This window comes from Homalodisca vitripennis, unplaced genomic scaffold (assembly GCF_021130785.1).
Source record: "Homalodisca vitripennis isolate AUS2020 unplaced genomic scaffold, UT_GWSS_2.1 ScUCBcl_10637;HRSCAF=19615, whole genome shotgun sequence".
Classification (NCBI taxonomy): domain Eukaryota; kingdom Metazoa; phylum Arthropoda; class Insecta; order Hemiptera; family Cicadellidae; genus Homalodisca; species Homalodisca vitripennis.
This window is the reverse complement of record NW_025786798.1, coordinates 28,700-48,268: the sequence shown is the minus strand read 5'-3', so window position 1 is coordinate 48,268 and position 19,569 is coordinate 28,700. Positions and strand designations below refer to the sequence as shown.

Genomic DNA, 19,569 nt, shown 5'->3' with positions numbered 1-19,569 from the left:
CAGTTTTAAAAATTCGTATCAATGAGTGGCTATTGCAATTAGGCGTATACAGAGGCGGAGATCATTATCACTGCCGGGTACAGGGGACCTGAACCCTTGACATGACGTTGTTACTATACTAACCGAACACACAACACCCACACACACGACACCCCCACCCCACACACACACACACACACACACACACACACACACACACACACCTATTCTCTCTCTCTTTCTCTCTCTCCTCTCCTCTCATCTCACTTCTCCATAAAGTTGATTATTTGAGTTAGCACACATTTTTATTTTGTTTCCACCGCTTGATTAAAAACAGTCACTTACCCAAGTAAAATTCAAGTATCAATAGACAAATATCCCCCTTTATCATTTTTACCTTATTTTACACTACTAACTAACATTCCAGCGTTTATTTAAATTTTTTATGTTGCGGCAGATGCACTAGGCCTACGCACATGCAGATGCCATGTAGGCTTTCCAGTATTGTTATTTCATTGTGCAATTCGTTACATTTTCTTACATTCTTCTACATATATGAGCTGCTGTATATATAATAATAGCTATTTAATTTAAGAAACCATTGTATATATGTTACATATAAACTGCTGGAATAAACGTTATTCATTCATTCATTCATTCATTCCTATATAAGTGGGCACATATATATCTAATATATATATATATATATATTATATAAATATATATTATATATATATACTATATATATATATATATATATACATCAAAATGTATACAAGGCAAATATCCTTATTTAATTTCATAAACATTGAATCGCAAAAGTACTTGCTCGCCGGGAGTCGAACCCGATCTCTCACTTATATGTATATATATAAATAATATATATATAAAGGGAGTGACGGTACAAATTTTCCCTCGCTAGGCTTTGAATGACCATTATTGATGTCCAAAATAGCATAACTTTTTTAGTAAGTAATCCGTGTCAGATTCGTTAGGTGCAATCGCATAAACAGAATAATAATGACTTAATTAATGATCGTTTATGAAATGTCCACAACACTGTGTAATATAGTGAAGACTTTTAAAGTTAATGTTATACGGTTATTCATAGTCAAATACTTGCAAAAGTAGTGTGGGGAAAGATTATATTTTTTCAAGTGAATTTAATCAATCAATTATTTTATTTTCTTAATTTCATTGCTTTTTTAATTACTTGATGGGGTTTGTTAACGTTCACAGAGACATGTATATAATATATATATAAATTATATTATATATATATATATATATATAACATATATATATATATAGTATCTATGTTGAATATCTTTTTTCAGAGTTTGTATTACGACACTTTGTCACCAATTGCTTATGCTTGATTTTGGAGTTCTTTTATTTTCTTAACACTACATTTTCCTTCATAGATAGTTTGTTTGTCTCTTTTTTAAGCCTCAGCGTTAGCTATGTCTTTTTCGTTGTACATTGATTATTTTATTAGCAAAGTACACTTTTGATCGTGTCTTTACATGATTGGATCTCCTCGGAATTTCAACCCGCGATCTCTCAGTTAGAGAGCCGAGACTATATCCATTTGTCTATGAAGGAGGACCTTCATCAATAGTTGATGTTGCTTCTAAAGTTTATTTTCAGATCGTATCTTTATAGCCATGAAAATGTACACTTCTCATAAGTTTGGCTGCCTTATAGTACAATCGTATTTTGGTTTAGCAGGAATTCTCAGAGCATAGACTATTCGGCTAGAATGTCGCATATTTATTTGCAAAGTTAAGTAAAAACCTAGGAGATGACAGCTTTTTGACAAACCACTGTACATGCTGGAGAAGCTTCATGTTTTATCAATCTTTGCTGATTCAACAAACATAGCTGATTCAAGAAGCTTATTCATCGATAGTGCCTATATTTCCTAAAGACCAAAGTGGTCGTTACATGGCACGGTATTTTAATCAATATAGTGGGCTATTCTAATAGTAGTAATGGTTATTATATAGCGGGTGTTTTATGTATATCCAAATGCTTTCACAATTCTTTTTCAGATTCAAAGGCGATTTTTGTGTGATTAACCAAATGTTTTCGTTTAAAGATATTTTTCACGTCGCAATAGGCTCTTATCTTTTCTCCTGTATAAAACCGATGGAATTCTTGAGATCCTCAGTAGTGAAGAATGTAATTAATATCTTCAACGTTACCGAATATTTAAAAATGTCAACTGAGCAATTTTGTTCGATCCGCTGAAAATGTATTTTAAACTACCTCGTCTGTTGAATAAAGATGCTATAGCGTTTTGTTTTCCATAGGTACCTTCCATTGTAATTGCAATGAATTCCGAAAAATACCAAATGAACTTTGGTTGCTTTCGTTTAAACATAACATTCGTCAACCAATAGCTTGTTTAATGGAAGACACAAAATACAAATAAAATAATTAATAACCACAATTCGTTAGCGGAAAACACTAGGGAAATACTTAGTGGTGCTCTAGTGTATTAGCAAAACAATGTTGATTAATCTGTACTTATTTGAAACAATGTTTATCAAGAACTAATCATAAAAACTACACCACTATGCAACTGTTATTAGTAGCAATAAAATTGACTAAACAACTCTAATAACTCGGAACTGATATAGAGTCTAGTGTTTTACACTGACAGACAGACTATAGGACGATATGATAGTACGTTTGCGTCATTACATCCACTTCTTCGACACCAACGAAGGGGACTAAAATCCGTACTAGCAAAACATTAATTTAAATTTAATTTAATTTTTTTATTATTGTTCGTTTGGCTGTAAAATAATTTAATACTTGAAACAATATAATCGCAATGGAATAAAATATTAAGTGAATAGTACCGGTACACAACAAAAATTAGTTGCTTAGACTCTGTAATACATGTTATATAGTAATTACTTTGTATTCCACTAACCCAGTACCGTACCGGCGTTCCGGCATTAGTACATCCCTGACTGGATTAGGATGTATCTTGGTGTTGAGTCCCTTCCAGAGCCTTATTTTTTTAAACATAAGGTGGCAAATTTCCAAAGGCGGCAACTTTGGATGTAGTGGAGACCGGTGCGACGATTTAACATACCAAATCTCCGACTATTACCACTAAATTACTACAGAATGTAGCAGTGCCTGCAGGCAACAACTTGTAGTGTACGGAGTTGGTGTAGGTGATTTTTGTCTATATTCCACGCGATATAAGTGAATACATGTCTCACGAAACAGCTGCCTTAAAAGCTGGACAGAGTCAGAAAATACAGAACTAGTTTCTCTTGTATGGACCCATGTACACTACCATTGTTCCGCCACTTAACGTTGACTAGGAGGCTCGTGAGTCTTAGGCTCATCTAGTAATGTTTTAAGCTGGTGGCACTCATTTCAAAAATACTATGACACACATTAGAATGATTTTTTTTTACCTATTTCCAAAATCAGTTTGGCATTTATATTCTGGATACAACAAAAATTAAGTGTGTGCCGATACTTTCACATCACAACTACCAAAATACGCTAAAACTACAGGAATTATTGGCTCGTTTGAATAGTCGTCAAATGTTTAAGGGTAGCATTTGTTAACTCTCTCCCGCTCTCCCATCCCCTCAGAATCGGTTTTTTAGGTGTCATTTTATCTGCGTTTACTTTTAATTTGTACAGCGCTCGAGATGGGTGGCAATTCCTATTCTGAGGGCAGCATGAAGATAAATACGGGTTTGTCCTCTCGTAGTAAGAGCAACTTCTAAACTAATCGTTTATTCGAAAATTACTGAATGGCGAAGTTGATTGTCACAAAAACTTAAAGGATCAAAACCAAGGTGCCTAGTGACTGTTTGAACCAGATTGTGCCACCTCTTCTGCCGGGGAATATATTCAAATAAATGTAAGTTCCATAGCTCGAATGCAAAGAACTGGAAACATAATTGCATCACAATATAACTTTAGATGTGATATAACCCATTTCATACGCTTGTGATGATGCATAGAGATTCTTAATGTTGTTTTATTTTCATATATATATATATATATATATATATATATATATATATAATATATATATTATATATTCATAAATATATAATAAAATAACTGTATATATATATATATATTATATTCATAAATATATATAATAAATAACTGTATATATATATATATATATATATATATATATATATATAAAACTGCTTTATTCAAATTTTATTAAATTCGTAATCAATTAATGTTGCATGCAGTAGTTATCAAACGCCTTTATGTTTTAATGCGTACGCTGTTTATAAAGAAATATATGTGAGACTGTACCATGCTATTTCTCTTTGATTCAGTACGGATATTCTTTCAATCAGCTGTCTAACCTACATCCTGTTTTTCATGTTTCACGCTCATCCTGTTCGTCGACTTGCCAAAAATATGTCTTTCCGGTTTGCTACCCCTTGAGGAGAGCTGTTGCACTAAGTTGGAGTAACAGATTTCTTTCCTCCCCCATCTTCAACATGAGGATCTACAAGGACCTGTTTACTGGTAAATTATACTTTCAGATATATTTTCTCTATTATTAGATATCCTATTTTGCATTATTTCAATTCGTTATTGAACTGTTTACTATGAAACTGGGTGGGTCATGTTTGTTGTCTAAGGCTAAAGTTCATCACCTGTCTTTGTCAGTTATATTTTTAAGCTCACGTTATGGAAGTTAATTAATACAAGTGAATACTTTATTATTGAAGTGTAACAAATTTAAGCCATTAGATTAAAATAAGAATGCTAATTTAATAATTTTAGAATGGCTTATTCAAAGGAGGTATTCTTTGGTAGCCTAATTAGTAGCCTATTTGTCCTAGGTTAAATGTTTCATTACATATAGATTCTGTACTACCTACTAGTAGCACATGGTAATTTTAAATATTTTACTTTTCTATAAATAGGCCTAGATCACTTATGTCAATAGGGCCCCTAGGAATGGTACCTTTAGCCTATCTCTTCCAGGTGATGCTAGGCCTATTCAGTTGCTGTGATTGATTGGTTTGATTTTATCTGAATTAGGCCTAATAATTCAATAGACTAGCCAATTACAATTTATCTATCCAAATATATGATTCCAAATTATTAGGAATTATTTTTAATGTCAACAATCACAGCAAGAAGTAACATTTTTGAGAATTCCTAAATGACAATGAAAGTTAATGACATGTGGGTTTGCCCCTTGGTAACACATGGGCTAATCCAATCCATTTCACAAAAGCATTGGTGTGTAGGCTGCTTGTAAGTCTTTCCTAGTTACCTATATGCTCTTTTTCAATTTGGGTTGCAGTAGCCTATAATAAGCGGCCACCATGACAACTAAATTATCTAATAGTTAGAAATATTGAACTATTGAATGGAAACAAATAGCCTAAAGATATTCATAATTATTAATTGGAAGCTATTGTTATTTGACAGAATAACAGTATTACAAGTTACTCATGAATATAAATGGATACAATATTATCGTGGCTGTTTATTATAATGCAGCTCAGGTATCACAGGACAATAAATCGAAGTTTAGATCAGAACATTGCTGTAGCATGGTTTTCATTACTCGTTAAACAAGTATCTGGCTACAGCATTAGCGGCCATCATCTCAATTAAATCATTTATCTTCATGGTTATACTGAACAAAAATGGGTAAACTTTAATAAGCGGCCTAAACTTGTTAGTCGATTGCTGTTATTGAATGGTTGATTGTTTTTATCTGAGGGATAATTCGATATTAAAATTTATTTAACCCTTTGGACGCCAACGCCCTAAGGCTGCCGCCCTACCCATCACGCTAGCGCCCGAACCAACTGTACTAGCCAAAACCGCCAGCCTTGTTTTGACGTTTTTGTAACCTATTAACCTTTGCTCTGTATTATCCTTAGTTTTTATGTTAATTGAATATTTATTTTTTTTATTTGTAAGAAATTATATGCGCTATCTAATAGGTAGTGTTGTTATATAAATAGCATTTAGAATGGAACTACATTGTTTATGATGTGGTAATGCCTAACCAAAAACATTTGTTTACATAAGCTTACAAATTTCACTTCAGGCCAAAATATCGGTACCTACGAAAAAAAAAAAATTTTACCTAACGGTGATATTTTTATTCGTTACAGATATATTATATCTAAGACTGCTCACAAAAATTCAGAATTGAAAGTTGAAAAATAGTTTCACAAAAAATACTTTTAATTAGTGTAGATATTAGAAAAAATGTACAATAACTAGAATTAATTGTACAGTACAAACAATATGTTTGCTTGTTTTTTTTATTTACGTAGTATTAAAATGAGAGCATCTTCTCACTACTATAAGTCTATATTATCATAGATTTTCTTCAAAGAAGTAAGAAAAATCTTTGTCAACAAAATAATTATTTACAAATATATATACATTTGTCCCCGTCACTTCTAACATGTGTGTAGAAACACAATGGGTGGACACTAAACTGAACAAAATTGATTACAGATAGTCTTATATACTTCTGAAATAGTCCTAAACAGTTTAAACAGACTTTTCAAGTTAAAAAATAACTTTTAAAAGATGTTTTTCTCAAACGGCTGAGCAATCGGACGTTGGCGCTTTTCGCCCGGACCTCAGCGGTCCGATCGAACGAACGTTGGCGTTTTTCAACTAGACTTCGACGGTCCGATCAACCGGGCGTTGGCGTCCAAAGGGTTAATAGCATGAAAATCATATGCTTTCAACTTATTAGTTATAGTAATTTTAATGTAAACGATAAACAACAAGAACTAACCACTATTTTGAAACTTTGAAAATGACGAATATGAGGAAAGTATATAAGATATTTCTCACAAGTGATAAGATTTGTGTAAGTAGCTTCAACATGTGGGTTTTGACTCCTGGTATCACATGGACAGAATTCTTTCCTCCATTTCACAAATGCGGTTACTCATTGCTATCATGCTGGGCAAGTTATAAATGTTGTAATGTTTCTTTGTTATCTAAATCTAGGCCATAGTTAATTGTAATGTACGAGATTCTTCTAGTTACAAAAATTTATTCTAACTCTTATCGTGTGCAATTTTTACATGCATAGAAGTTCGATAATATAAAGTCTCCCCATAATAATATTATACTGAATTACATTAACATACTTCAAATTGTAGTATAGTTAATCTATTTTTATATCTAATAAGTAATGATCTATTAAATTTTAGGATTTGTGTATTGGTACAATGTAATGAATAAAAAAATTTAACATTTAGTTTTTACTATTTTAAGGATAAACTCGTCTGACAACTTGCAACACAAATAACACGTGTTCTTCATCATTTTATTTGTAACTAAGTATTACTCAAATACCATATAGATCATTTGGCTGTAGTATAATAAGTGGCTACTACCACATTCCCTATCATTATTATTGATTAGAAATATCAAAACTATTTTAGTTGTAACCAAACCAACTATGACTTTGTGTCAGAATGTATAGAAATACTATTGCAGATTGGCTATAATTTTGTTTTGTGTGGTTATAAAAATTTAACTAAAGTATTATTTTCTTATCTCAAATATATTTATTTCTTTTAGAAATGAAAATATAGCTTCACTAAAATACAATCTTACAAGTTAGTAACGTAATTTGGTTAGACATCATATTTTCAAATTAATTCAACAAAGTAAAATCCTGCTTATGGTATTTGAGTAAAGGCCAAAAGAACAACATGGTTAATGTTCATGTGATATTTGTGCCGACACATTTACCCTTCAATATAGTAAAAAGTAACTAAATGTTACACTGTTTTGTTTTTTTTAAGATTGTAAATGTACATGGCCTAGATAGTTTTTTTTATTCATAATTAAGTCATTACTTTTTAAGATAATCAGCCAAACTATACTGTAATTCGAAATAGTCTACTTGAAACGTAATTTGGTTGGAAATTTGGGTTTCAGTAGTTTTAGATAACAATGAATGTTTGAAACATAATTCGGGTTAGAAATTTGGTTTCAGTAGTTTTAGATAACAATGAATGTAGAGAATTGGACACTCATGAATATCATTAATTAGATTTTCGTGGTAGCCGTATGTTAGACTGCAGTCCAGCTGGATTTTATTATACTCTTTATTGTTTTATAAACATACTCTATTCATCCTGAATGAGACTATACATCGTTTTTTATGGGATGGAAATAACAAATAATAATGTTTTTTATAAATTGAAATGGAAATGTCATTTTGCATTTTTTATATTTATTGTACTGTGGTTATTGTTATCTATGATTTTTCATAAGCAACTGATAACTTAGAGAGTGGTTTGTGGTCAGAACAGCTCCTTACAGCACCAACAACCATTCTGTACAATAGCCTTTACTGCCTTTGTGATAACAACTGGGACACATTACCTCTATTACTCTCAATTTTTGAAAGTTATGCAGTTGAGTGTGGATTACGTGTGCAGTTAAAATGTGAGGAAATAATTTATTACTGGTGGTGTGTTTATTTAGATTGAGAATACGAGTTTGCCATGTAATTTTTTTTAGTAGGAAAAGATATTTTTCTGTGATCGAATTCACTCACTAGTTTGTAGATTGTTCTTCAAAAGAAATTAGGAAGTTATTGCCACATTAGTTTTACTTATTTTATTACACTAATGTGCGTTTTTAACTATTTTGTTTGTTGAAAATTTGGTTAAATGTGTTAATTGTGTTTAGTGATCTAAAATTTCCAGGAATTTACACTTGTGGAGGGGGGGGGGAGAATTCCCAGCGACCATTGCTGGGAATATTCCCAAAATTCATAAATTCCCGGGAATTTATTTGACATTTTGCTTCTACTGATTACTAGATTAGCGTAGAACAATATTTCATCAATATAAAACAGGAATTGTCTTATCGCAAACCCCTCCCCATCCTCAGACAGAGGTCAAAGTCGAGCGGTCTAGTAGATAACGTGATTGCAGTCTCACTGCTTGTTCAGCTGGTGCGGTTCGCTTTGTTGTACTTCCGTGTTTTACCCCTACATTTCTCCAAACAAAAAATTCAACAAAAACGTACATTACCAAACAAAAACTAAACTCTTTATTGAAAAAAAAAACACTCAAAACTTGTATTTATTCTTGATGTACTCACCATCATCTTTATGTACTCCACCACCCAAAATGTGAGTGCCTCCGGCCATCAGCGCGGGCTTCGGCAGCACTGAAGGTGCTGCCCTGCGCTGATGTCAACGAAAGAAAAACATCCCTCAAGATAGTACCTATCAGTAAAATATTAAATTGTAGAGGGGCTGATCAGAAATATAAATTAAATTGTAATGGAAAGGCAATTATGTACCGTGCAAAAAACTTAAATAATCATGTGATCCCGCGCGGCCTGTCGTAACCAGGATTCTCCGTAATCGGGATTCTCGAGAAAGATAAGATAACAGCAACAACAATACCTGGAAATGCTTGTAATTTTGTAATGAAAGTTTTTTTTCGTTCTATCATGTTTGTTTCTATAAATTTATATTTTTCTGTTCTTCATACTGGTGTGGTCGGTATAATCCCAAAGTACCGAACATTTTAATCAATTCTGAAAGTTATATTCAGAAATGTACATCATATATGTCTTAATTCTTTCACATGAATTTTAAAATTGTGATACTTGTGTTTCATCGTTAAATGTTATCGAATACCACATGATTGCTTGGTGGATCACTATCAACTATGTTTTCTAGTATCAAAGGAAATGAACCAAATTTTTAAACCTATTTACAAATTCTTGCAAATTTGTTATAAAATAGTGCAAAATATTCCAAATTACTAATATGTCATTTTAACTTGTAAATTAAACTGTAAATTTAAATATTTGCAATGTTAATAATTAGGATTATTTAAAATAGATTTGATATCTTCACAGTTTGTTCAGATCAGGTCTTCCAAGATAAACACATATCTGTAAACACTTGGCAATTAAATTATGCACAGTAAATGAGTGTAGGCTAGTTGCTATGTGTTAAAAATTAGTTTTCATCGTCTTCATTTTCCATCGCATCTATCATGTCCAAACTCATTTTCAGTTTCTTCCATGATGGAAGTTTTTGCCAATATTATATCATTATATTTTTTATTATTAGGCTTTGCTATTGATCATTTAGAACCTAGGTTTCAAAACTGTTTTAAGACAAAATAAACCCCATTTAAATGAGTTATTCCATAAATTCCCTTGTTTTGGGGACCTATAAAGCCTTCGGGAAGTTCCCTGGAATATTCCCATTTATAAACTATCTTTATTTTTTTCCCTTGGGGTGGCCTACTGCCATGCACTTAAGCCTCAAGTGCTTTTCATTTATAAATGCTTCATTTGTGAGCCTGTAAACAAGGAAGACTAGCGGATACGTGTCAAAAGCTCACCACTATTGAATTGAATTTTTTTATCTGATATTCAGTTCATATTATTTAGAAGTAAACCAGAACACTCAAACATACAGAAATAACATCTGCACATTACATTTTGTGTTGATTTATACAAACACAACACTAATTCATAGCCACTATGGTTATTGTCATATTAGCTTGGTTCAATGCCTCCTTATATTATTTTTATAGAAGCAACTTGAAATGTCAAACAAATACTAAATTATCAGAACTCATGTTTGTATTGTTTCTTTACTTAACAGTATAATATTGTCTTGTTATTCTTTTCAGGTGACGAAATGTTCTCAGATACGTATAAAATGAAGCTCGTAGATGAAGTCATGTATGAAGTCTACGGAAAGGTAAACATTGAACATATTTTGCACTAAAAATAGTATAATCTATCTGGCTCCAATAATTTACCTTGTACAATTTGTTTATCCCTCTATGACAATATTTATTCAGACAATAATTTTTTATAGGATTAAGGAAGTAATTATTATCTATTGTAGTTATCTCTGCTACTGGCTATTTAAGATGACATTCTTAACTGGAAGGGGCAAAAAGGGAAATGCTACATAAATATCTTTTACTACATGTATATGAATTATTATTAAAAAGCTATTAACATTTTTCCCAAAACAACTTACCCAAATTTTTGCTTTTAATTTTGTATGAGGGAAAGAGTCGTATTCTTTAAATTTAGTCTTTCTTGCGTGTTTCTGTTTGGATAGTACTTGTAGAGACTAAAATAATAAAAAGAATAAGTAAATTCTTTTTGTGTATTCTGAAGTTTTACTTTAATTCTGACAATATTATATTAACGTGTACTATTTCTGTTCCATTCCAAGAGGACCAGAACACGACCCCTTGAAACTCTTATATATTTTTTGCTTGCCAATATTGCGTGCCCTTATTTGTTAGCCTAGTATTGCTAGAATTTTAGGGGAGGAAATACCTTAGGCTGAGGCCAAGTTTTGGTTGTGGATGAATAGTTAACCCTTTTACTGCCGACGTCCGACATATCGGACGTCGGCATTTTTTGCCGAAAACGCCAACGTCCGATATGTCGGACGTCTGTTTTTTTTATTGTTACTGGCTACTGTTATGTTCAAATGCCGAAATATTCGGTATTTTGGTTGTTTAGGAGGAAAGGATAATGAAAGATTTGAAGAACTTTGGATTTCTATTTTTCGTCGTCTTTGACTAGAATTGACGAACTACCTAGACAGCTGTCAAAACCAGATGATCGGGTTAGATTACTGAAATCTTCGTTCATTGTTGTTGTTTACAATGTTATCGAAAGTTTTTTTGAAGTGTTACTTTTGTTGATCAAGGATAAAATGAGTAAAAGAGTTACATCTAACTCTCCTGTGAGTGAGGGAACAATAATTAACAGTCTAGTCGATGGTGGTGTACAAGTGCAAGACGAACTGAGTGACAATTTCCTTCAGAATTTGTCAGATTCAGATGCCGAGAACGATTCTGATATTAGTGTTAGGGCTATTGATGACAATCAAAGTGATGTGGATGACACTGATGACGATCCTGACTTTATCTTACCATCAGATAATGAGGAGTTATTAGATAGTGAGGGGGATGTGGCACAGATAAGTTTACCTTCAACTTCCACTGGTAGGCCTAGAGGAGGCCTACCAGTTTTGGGAAAATCCTCATAGTGCAGCTATGTTTCAAGGTAGCACCTTCAAATTTGGTATATGTTCTAAGCAATTGCTCTAGTTTATAATGATATCATGCTCAAAATTTTAGTATAATTTAAAAAATAAATTATCAGATGCCAAACACAATTTTTATTTTTTTATTTATTTTTTATTTACATAATTTTTAAAATTAAATAATGTGTTTTGTTTTCAAATTAAAATTTCTTTTTATTACTTGAAAAACAGCATTTAAATACGAGTAAATAAAGTAAAAATTAATGCAAATCTAATGAAAAATAAAAAAAGATACAGCATTTTTTGTAAATGAATGCACAACAGCGATTTTCCCCCTTGGCAATTTTGACTGGTACGATAAAAAAATGGCCGGCAGTAAAAGGGTTAAATGGGGGTTTTGTATTAAATTTCTGATAAGCTTTTATTGCTAACATCATTTCGTTTTGGTTGTGTGCATGAAATATAATTTCAAATAATAAATAATTGTAAATTTTTAATATATATACTCTCTTCCCCTGTATATAAAATATCTTCACTTCTTCCCAGTGTGAAATAAGGTTACAAAAATTAATGTTAAATTTTCTTAAAATTGTATGGATTAAAGTATTTTGATGTTATGAGACGAAAATGAGATCTGTTAACCCATTGCGGATCACTGACGAGCTGGGCTCGTCACGCAGCGGCCAGGCCTAACGGCACGATGACGAGCTCATGTCGCAAAAGCGGTCTGCTTTTAAGTTTCCCTTCAAATAGTTTCTATTAATGTCTGATAGATCGGGCGATCGTCTTCACTTGTCAACCAAGAGTGTTTAACAACGGTCTACGTTTTAGAGTTTTTCAAAAGTTTTATAAATATCCTACAGATCGCAGTTGTATGTTGAAGTAAAAACCATTCATATGATTTTACTCTCTCTGCTTTTTAGCACTTCTGATTGGGTGTTTTTCCTCAGTTGTTATTATAATACTTTTGAGGTTAGTGACACAGAACTAAACGACTCAGACGTACATGTTGGCGGGTTTAGTCTAGACAATGGCCCGGATGTTGTAATCGCTTTATTTAGACTATGATTCAGACATTATCCCTGCCACCCACCCCCGGAACCTTGCTCGCGTGTTATCGTTCCTACATCACGGTTACCCCAGTAGGCCCATGTTCCATCTGAACGAATACCTTCACAGCTGAATTTCCTAGTATGCAATAGCGAGCGATACAATGTGGCGCACCATTGCTGATCGTGCGGCCGCTAACCGTAAATTAATTCGTGCCGGCTGGTGCCTGTGCGCCCAAACATTACGATTCGCAATGGGTTAAGACTAGTCTAGTTTTTACACATAAAAGTGTATACGAAAATAAAACATGAATTTGCCTATCCATCAAAAGCAGATAGAGATTGAAATTCTAATTATACTCATCCTTATAGTTGTAAAGAAGTACTGAACACCAAGCCGTGGCAACAATCTACAATCGACAATTGAATCAGCTGATTCTCGAGAAGGCAACTATAGCTGTTCAGTTTCAGTACTGTTTATTATGGCTAATACTGTAAATGACTTTGGGTTAAGTCAAATTACCCAAATACTGACCTTTAATTTTGTTTGTTCTTTGGGGAAAGAATCAAATTGGATTAAAGACAACAATCATTTAAAAATGGTTCCATTTCCAGTAAGCTGACTAAGTAGTTTCCTCTATATTTGTAACTTTTTAACTGTGAAAAAGGACATGAATGATGGTGTTAAATGTTTTGACAGCTTGTAACGAGAAAGCAAGGTGACATTCAGATTGATGGGTTCAACCCGTCAGCAGAAGAGGCCTCTGAAGGCACAGATGAAGCAGTTGAGTCAGGTGTAGATGTGGTTCTGAACCACAGGCTGTGTGAAACCTATGCCTTTGGAGACAAAAAATCCTACACAGCGTATCTGAAGGACTACATGAAGAAGTGAGTTTCGTTATAATCTTAGTATTAATTCTATTAGGTTAGACGAAAAATTACAAGCCATGTAATCATAACGTTATTTTCTATAGTGCAGAATACAAATTGCAACTCAGTAAGTAATGTGTGTTCTGTGGACGTTTCAAAAATAAGTATTTTGCTATGAGGAGTATTTTGTATGCTTAATAATTTTAATGTTTTTATTAAAATGTTTTACTTTTAACAGGTAATTAATTAAAATGTGCTATTAAATCTATATACACTTTTAAGTAGAAAAAAATGATAGAATATTTATAATGGGAGACATTATTTTAAGGTTGTACATGTTGTAGGCTAACTAAATGTATAAAAACTTCTAAGTAGAAAAGTGTAAGATTTTTCACAATGGGATACATTATTTTAATGTTATACATTTTGTAGGCTAATACTATCAATATTGTGTTTAAGTAATGTTGAAACAAGTAATATTTATTTAGTAACACAGCTTACAACAGTAAAACAGTTTTCTCGAACAAAAATTTAAGAAAACAGATGAGTTTAATTTGTTAATAATAATTTCTGTCGACCAGATTGTTAATTGTGTAAGGAATGCACTAAATAAGTTATTTTATAAGTTTGGTCTAATTTTAAAGAAATAATGGGTTTTAAAGGAAGGTACTTTTGTAATTGAAAGGTTTCAAAAATATGCCTTTCAATTAAAAAGTCCCCTTACTTAAAAATTCAACTTAATCAGATAAATTTGTTAAGCTTAGTCAATTTTGTGTGATTAGTTCTAAGAATTGATTTGAATTTGCAGTTTTTAACCCTTTTAGTGCCAGGGCTCGCTTCAAGGCGATACGTACCTACATGAAAAGTGCAGTTTCTGAATGAGATGAGATGTAGTACCACTATATAACTTATCCCATACTGGCTGATATCATACCAAAGGCCAATACATGAACTGAACTAACCTTTTCAACTATCATTTCTACTTTATACTGCTATTAGATGACGTAAATAACTAAATATACAACACTCAGTTGGATCACATCGTGACGAGTGGCGGAGCGGTTGTTATGTAATATTGTGTTATATATTAATGTGTGTTTTTAATCATTTTTAAAAGTGTTAAACGTGTTTTGAAGTTATATTAGTTATTAAAATTAATACAAAAACTGATCAAAAGTTACATAAGAAAACCTTAAGAAGATGTTTGTGCTGGTGTTACGTCCGAGTGACCACGAAGATAGTCTTGTAGAGTTTGTTAGAAAGTTACCTGAGTAAGGTTATGTTTACGTTTTGAGTTTCCTTTTTTCCAAACCCTTGTTTTTTTTAGCAAAACAAACTTCTAGCACTTGACTATTTGTTTATAATTTAATGGTACAATATTAGGTTATTACACATGATTTTTAGTTTGTTTTTAAACGCTCTTTATTATGATATTTCATGTACCTTTAATAAGAATTAAAAAGAAGCTTTTTCTCTAAAAAGAATTAATCTTTCGTTTTTTTCTTAAATGCTCATAAGCATAGTCAGAAAAATAACTACTTTTCAACATGGATTTTTTTTAACCTCTGGCACTAAAAGGTTTAATTCTCGCTAATAGGACATTTATGATCTTTAGTTAATAAATTTGAAGTTTTAAAGTTTGTTTCATATTTATTACAGATTAGTAGAAAAATTACAAGAAAGCAATCCTGACCAAGTCGACGTCTTCAAGACGAATATGAATAAAGTAATGAAGGATATATTGGGAAGGTTTAAGGACCTACAGTTTTTTACAGGTAATTGCTCACAGAGTGTAAACTATATTATGTTTGAAAAGTACCACTATGTGTTGTGACCTTAGTTATATCCTGAACTTGTTGAGTCTGTACAATTTGCATTGGAATTATCCGGCAAACGCTGGCTGTTAGATATAAAACTGTATTAACCCTATAAGTGCTTTACCTATTTTGCTATGTTACCCCTAAATTGCCACGGCACTCAAAGGGTTTCAAATATTTTACCATATGCTAACATATTTGTATTAAGGTGAGTGCAATGTACGTGTGCATGTTCTAATATCCACTACTGACATACACTAGTAATGGAAGCTATACATGCTACAGAAACAGTTGTGTGTTGTAATGGTTCGCTTTGATATGTGAAGCGCAACATACATTGCCAACTTACATTTTAGGCGTCTCGCATAAAATGCAGTGAACACTAATGTGAACGATTAATTGTAACAAAAAATTGCTCTAGTATTAAATTTGTGTAATTGTATTTGTGTATTAATTTGACTCAACAAGGGTTTGTGCACTGAGGTCTGTGGGCATCACGCTGATATGCACGCTAAAACCTGTATTTTAATATTTTATTTAGAAGCATTAAAATGCGTTGTGAGATTTTTATCCACCTCAGCAGAAAGGTGGGACGTAAAGATTTTAGAAATGAATTGTTTTTACTCACCATTATTGTTTATGCCGTGATATTTGAGAGGATATTTAAAGTCAGGCTGAGGTAATTGTACAGAGCCAGTTTACTTTGTCACATTAGTTGTTCTTAATTTTTATGCTAATGAATTTGAATTATTCTCTTTTAAATCAAGTCTTTACATATATCAAGAAGAATCGTATCTTTCCGTAATAGAATTTCATAATGTGTTAATGGTAACAATTCGAAGCATTAACAATACTAAGGAACCGACAACTGTTGCAGGGGAGTCTATGGATATTGACGGCATGGTGGCCTTACTAGAGTATAGGGACATCGATGGAGACAGCGTACCAGTGCTGATGTTTTTCAAGCACGGCCTCCTCGAGGAGAAATTTTAACTGGCAGCAATCCAACGCATTGGCTGACATAAAATATAAGAAATCGCTGAAGGTTTGTATAACATTTTATGTCATAAAACCATTAAGGAATACCAACATGTTCATAAAAAAGTCAAATAATTTCTTTGATAACATAAAGGTGGTGTAATCGTTTTTGGTTAATTTTTTTTTAATTCGCAGAGTCATTAAAAATAATTTTTCAGAAAATATAAATAATTTTAAAACACTGCATTAAATTTCTTGTAACTTCGTACTATTATCTTATATAAACTTAATTCTAATTAATTGTTAATTGAAAAGTATTTCAAATGAATTTTTTTAGTCTGTAATACAGTTTTTAATGTGATTCTAAATTTTACTTAGAATGATATTAAAAAACAAACTGAAACTTTGGCATTTTTAATGATTTTTCATATGTATGATTATTTGTTATTTTTGTTCCAGATGGAGCTTAAGGACATCTATAAAACTTTCCAGAAGACGCCTTGCCTTCGGTTGTGGCAAGGCTCAACTCTAAGCTCCATCATCATTTTTATATTTGTTATTTTTTAATATTATTAAAATTTGATGTATTTAATTTTTTTTGTATATACTTTTTCTACCCTCTATATAAAACTGTACACTTTAATTTATTTATACTATGGAAGATGGGGGAAGTTTACTTGTGAAACCATCGTTTAAGAAGACAGAATATTTTGCAATAAATAATTGCTTTGAAATTCATGATCTTTTATTTTCGCCTTTAAATTGTATCAGTTTGACCTGTGAACTTGAATTGTTGGCTGAGATATAGGTAAAATTAAAATACCTCAACAAATACTAGTGCCACAAATTGTTATGCTAATGCAATTATTTTTATGTTATGGCTGAGAATGTATTGTGGATGAATTTCTCAATTTCTGCTTAGTGCAAGTGTTGAATCTGGTATTGCCACCTTTGATTCTTGAAATGCAGAGTTCCATATTTGTATGAAGGGATCCAGCAACAGTAGAGTACTTCAGCATTTTTTTCTATTGACAAGAGAGTCAATCATATATTTTTTTTGTAACCATTGTTTTATGAAAGCACACTCACATGTTTAATTAATTTAACCATTTTTTTCAATTTGTTTATATTTTAGTGTGTAAATCCTCTAAGCAATTAGTTTTCACACCGTTTTTAGATTTCATTGATTAGGTACGTATTCATCTACCTTAGAAAATGTCCTAAAACAGGATCGTCAGAATTTACTCCACTTAAAGCAGTCGGCAAGAACTAAGCTAGATGAAAGTTCGCTGAACTGATTTCAATCTAATGTACCAATTGCAGCTCTAAATGTTCTAAAATATGTAAAAAATTTCATTCTACAAAGAAACAAAACACGTAAATAGTGTCATTATTAAAGTACTTTTTTAACTGTGGATTTTTAGTATTAGATATAAAAGACAAAAGTTTCTATCTAACTTTACTACAAATTGAAGTACTGTAAAACCAATCTTAGTTGTCTTTTGACAGAAGTAGGCTTCTTAGATCTGTGATACATATTTTCTTAATCAGAAAACAAGTCAAAATCCTATGGGGAAAAAATAATGAGACTGGAGATTGTAGTAACAAAGCAAACTCGACATTGGTATCAGAAATATAATTCACTTGAACCAGAAGTGGTCATACAGGTACAAAACCTACGAAATTGTGTGCGAAGCTGTGGGTAACTGCTAGTTTTTTATATTGATAAAGAAAGGTTAATATAACTCAGAAATGCTGAAAGGTGAAATGAGTTATGACTTCAGTATTACATTTTTTTTATGGAAAAAATCTAAAAGTTATTAAATTTGAAATAATCAATTGATAAAGGAATGAGCTCACAAATGCTGATAACGTGGAAAGCTGCTTGTCGTCTGACTATGATAAATCCGATTCCTCAAATTGTAGCCAATTGGATACAATGTATGATGTCATTTAGATGATGTATCTGCAACGATGATATGATTATGTGGTCGATTATAATTGAATTAATGTCACTTCGAGAAAGGGGTACAATTAGGTAGTGTGAACTAAATTATATCAAAATCCAATTAAATACTGATACGAGTTTAGACGTTTATAAATTGGTCAGGATTGAAAATTATGTGTGACGATCTGAAATCAAAATGATTAATTTTGGTCAGCTGGGTCATTGTAAACCATTCAATTGAAATAACTGCAAACTGAATGAAGTGTGATTCTAATACTGTAATTGTACAAATAATTATTATTGAAGGTGATTTTAATACAGGCGTGCATTATAAAATAAGTATTCTTATATCTAGGTTAATCAGTTTTTAATATTTTTTAAGTTATAAATCAATGACAATGATTTACAATGTATCTTGTATTACTGAACAGCCATAAGTTTTTTTTATGAATTTGTCAAATACAATTGAATGTGATACAGGTTTTGTTTCGGACAGTTGAGTTTAATTTTTTCGAGAAGCATTGAATTAATCTCAGTTGTCAGTCAGTCTACATTTTTCTGTTGAATCATCTAATTAGTTCATTTTTAAAACATTGAAAAGAAAAATTATATCAAGAATTGAGGTGTGGCGAATTTTGTTGAACTTATTCATTAATTCAAACCGATTTTATGGTTATTAGTTGTAGTTTTGGCGATCGTAGGCTAGTGGATAATATTTTCACTGTGAATATAATGAAAAGTTTTATGTGAAGTTTTGGATTCTGGATCAACAGCTTGTTTATGGAGTTCATAAATTAATTTCTGCTGTGTCAAATGAAGGATATGTTATGAAATTTATGGTACATGAATTTTAAG

The 19,569-nt window shown here is 31.8% G+C and overlaps 1 protein-coding gene across 1 annotated transcript; it reads left to right on the top strand.

Annotated features, from left to right (window-relative positions):
- The first annotated feature begins 4,394 nt into the window (after positions 1 to 4,394).
- LOC124374865 (translationally-controlled tumor protein homolog) lies at positions 4,395 to 17,500 on the top strand. Its single transcript, XM_046833010.1, has 6 exons — positions 4,395 to 4,515; positions 10,668 to 10,738; positions 13,802 to 13,989; positions 15,631 to 15,746; positions 16,666 to 16,833; positions 17,226 to 17,500. The coding sequence occupies exons 1-5, from the start codon at positions 4,488 to 4,490 to the stop codon at positions 16,779 to 16,781; spliced, it is 519 nt and encodes a 172-aa protein (XP_046688966.1). The 5' UTR covers positions 4,395 to 4,487; the 3' UTR covers positions 16,782 to 16,833; positions 17,226 to 17,500.
- Positions 17,501 to 19,569: the final 2,069 nt, after the last annotated feature.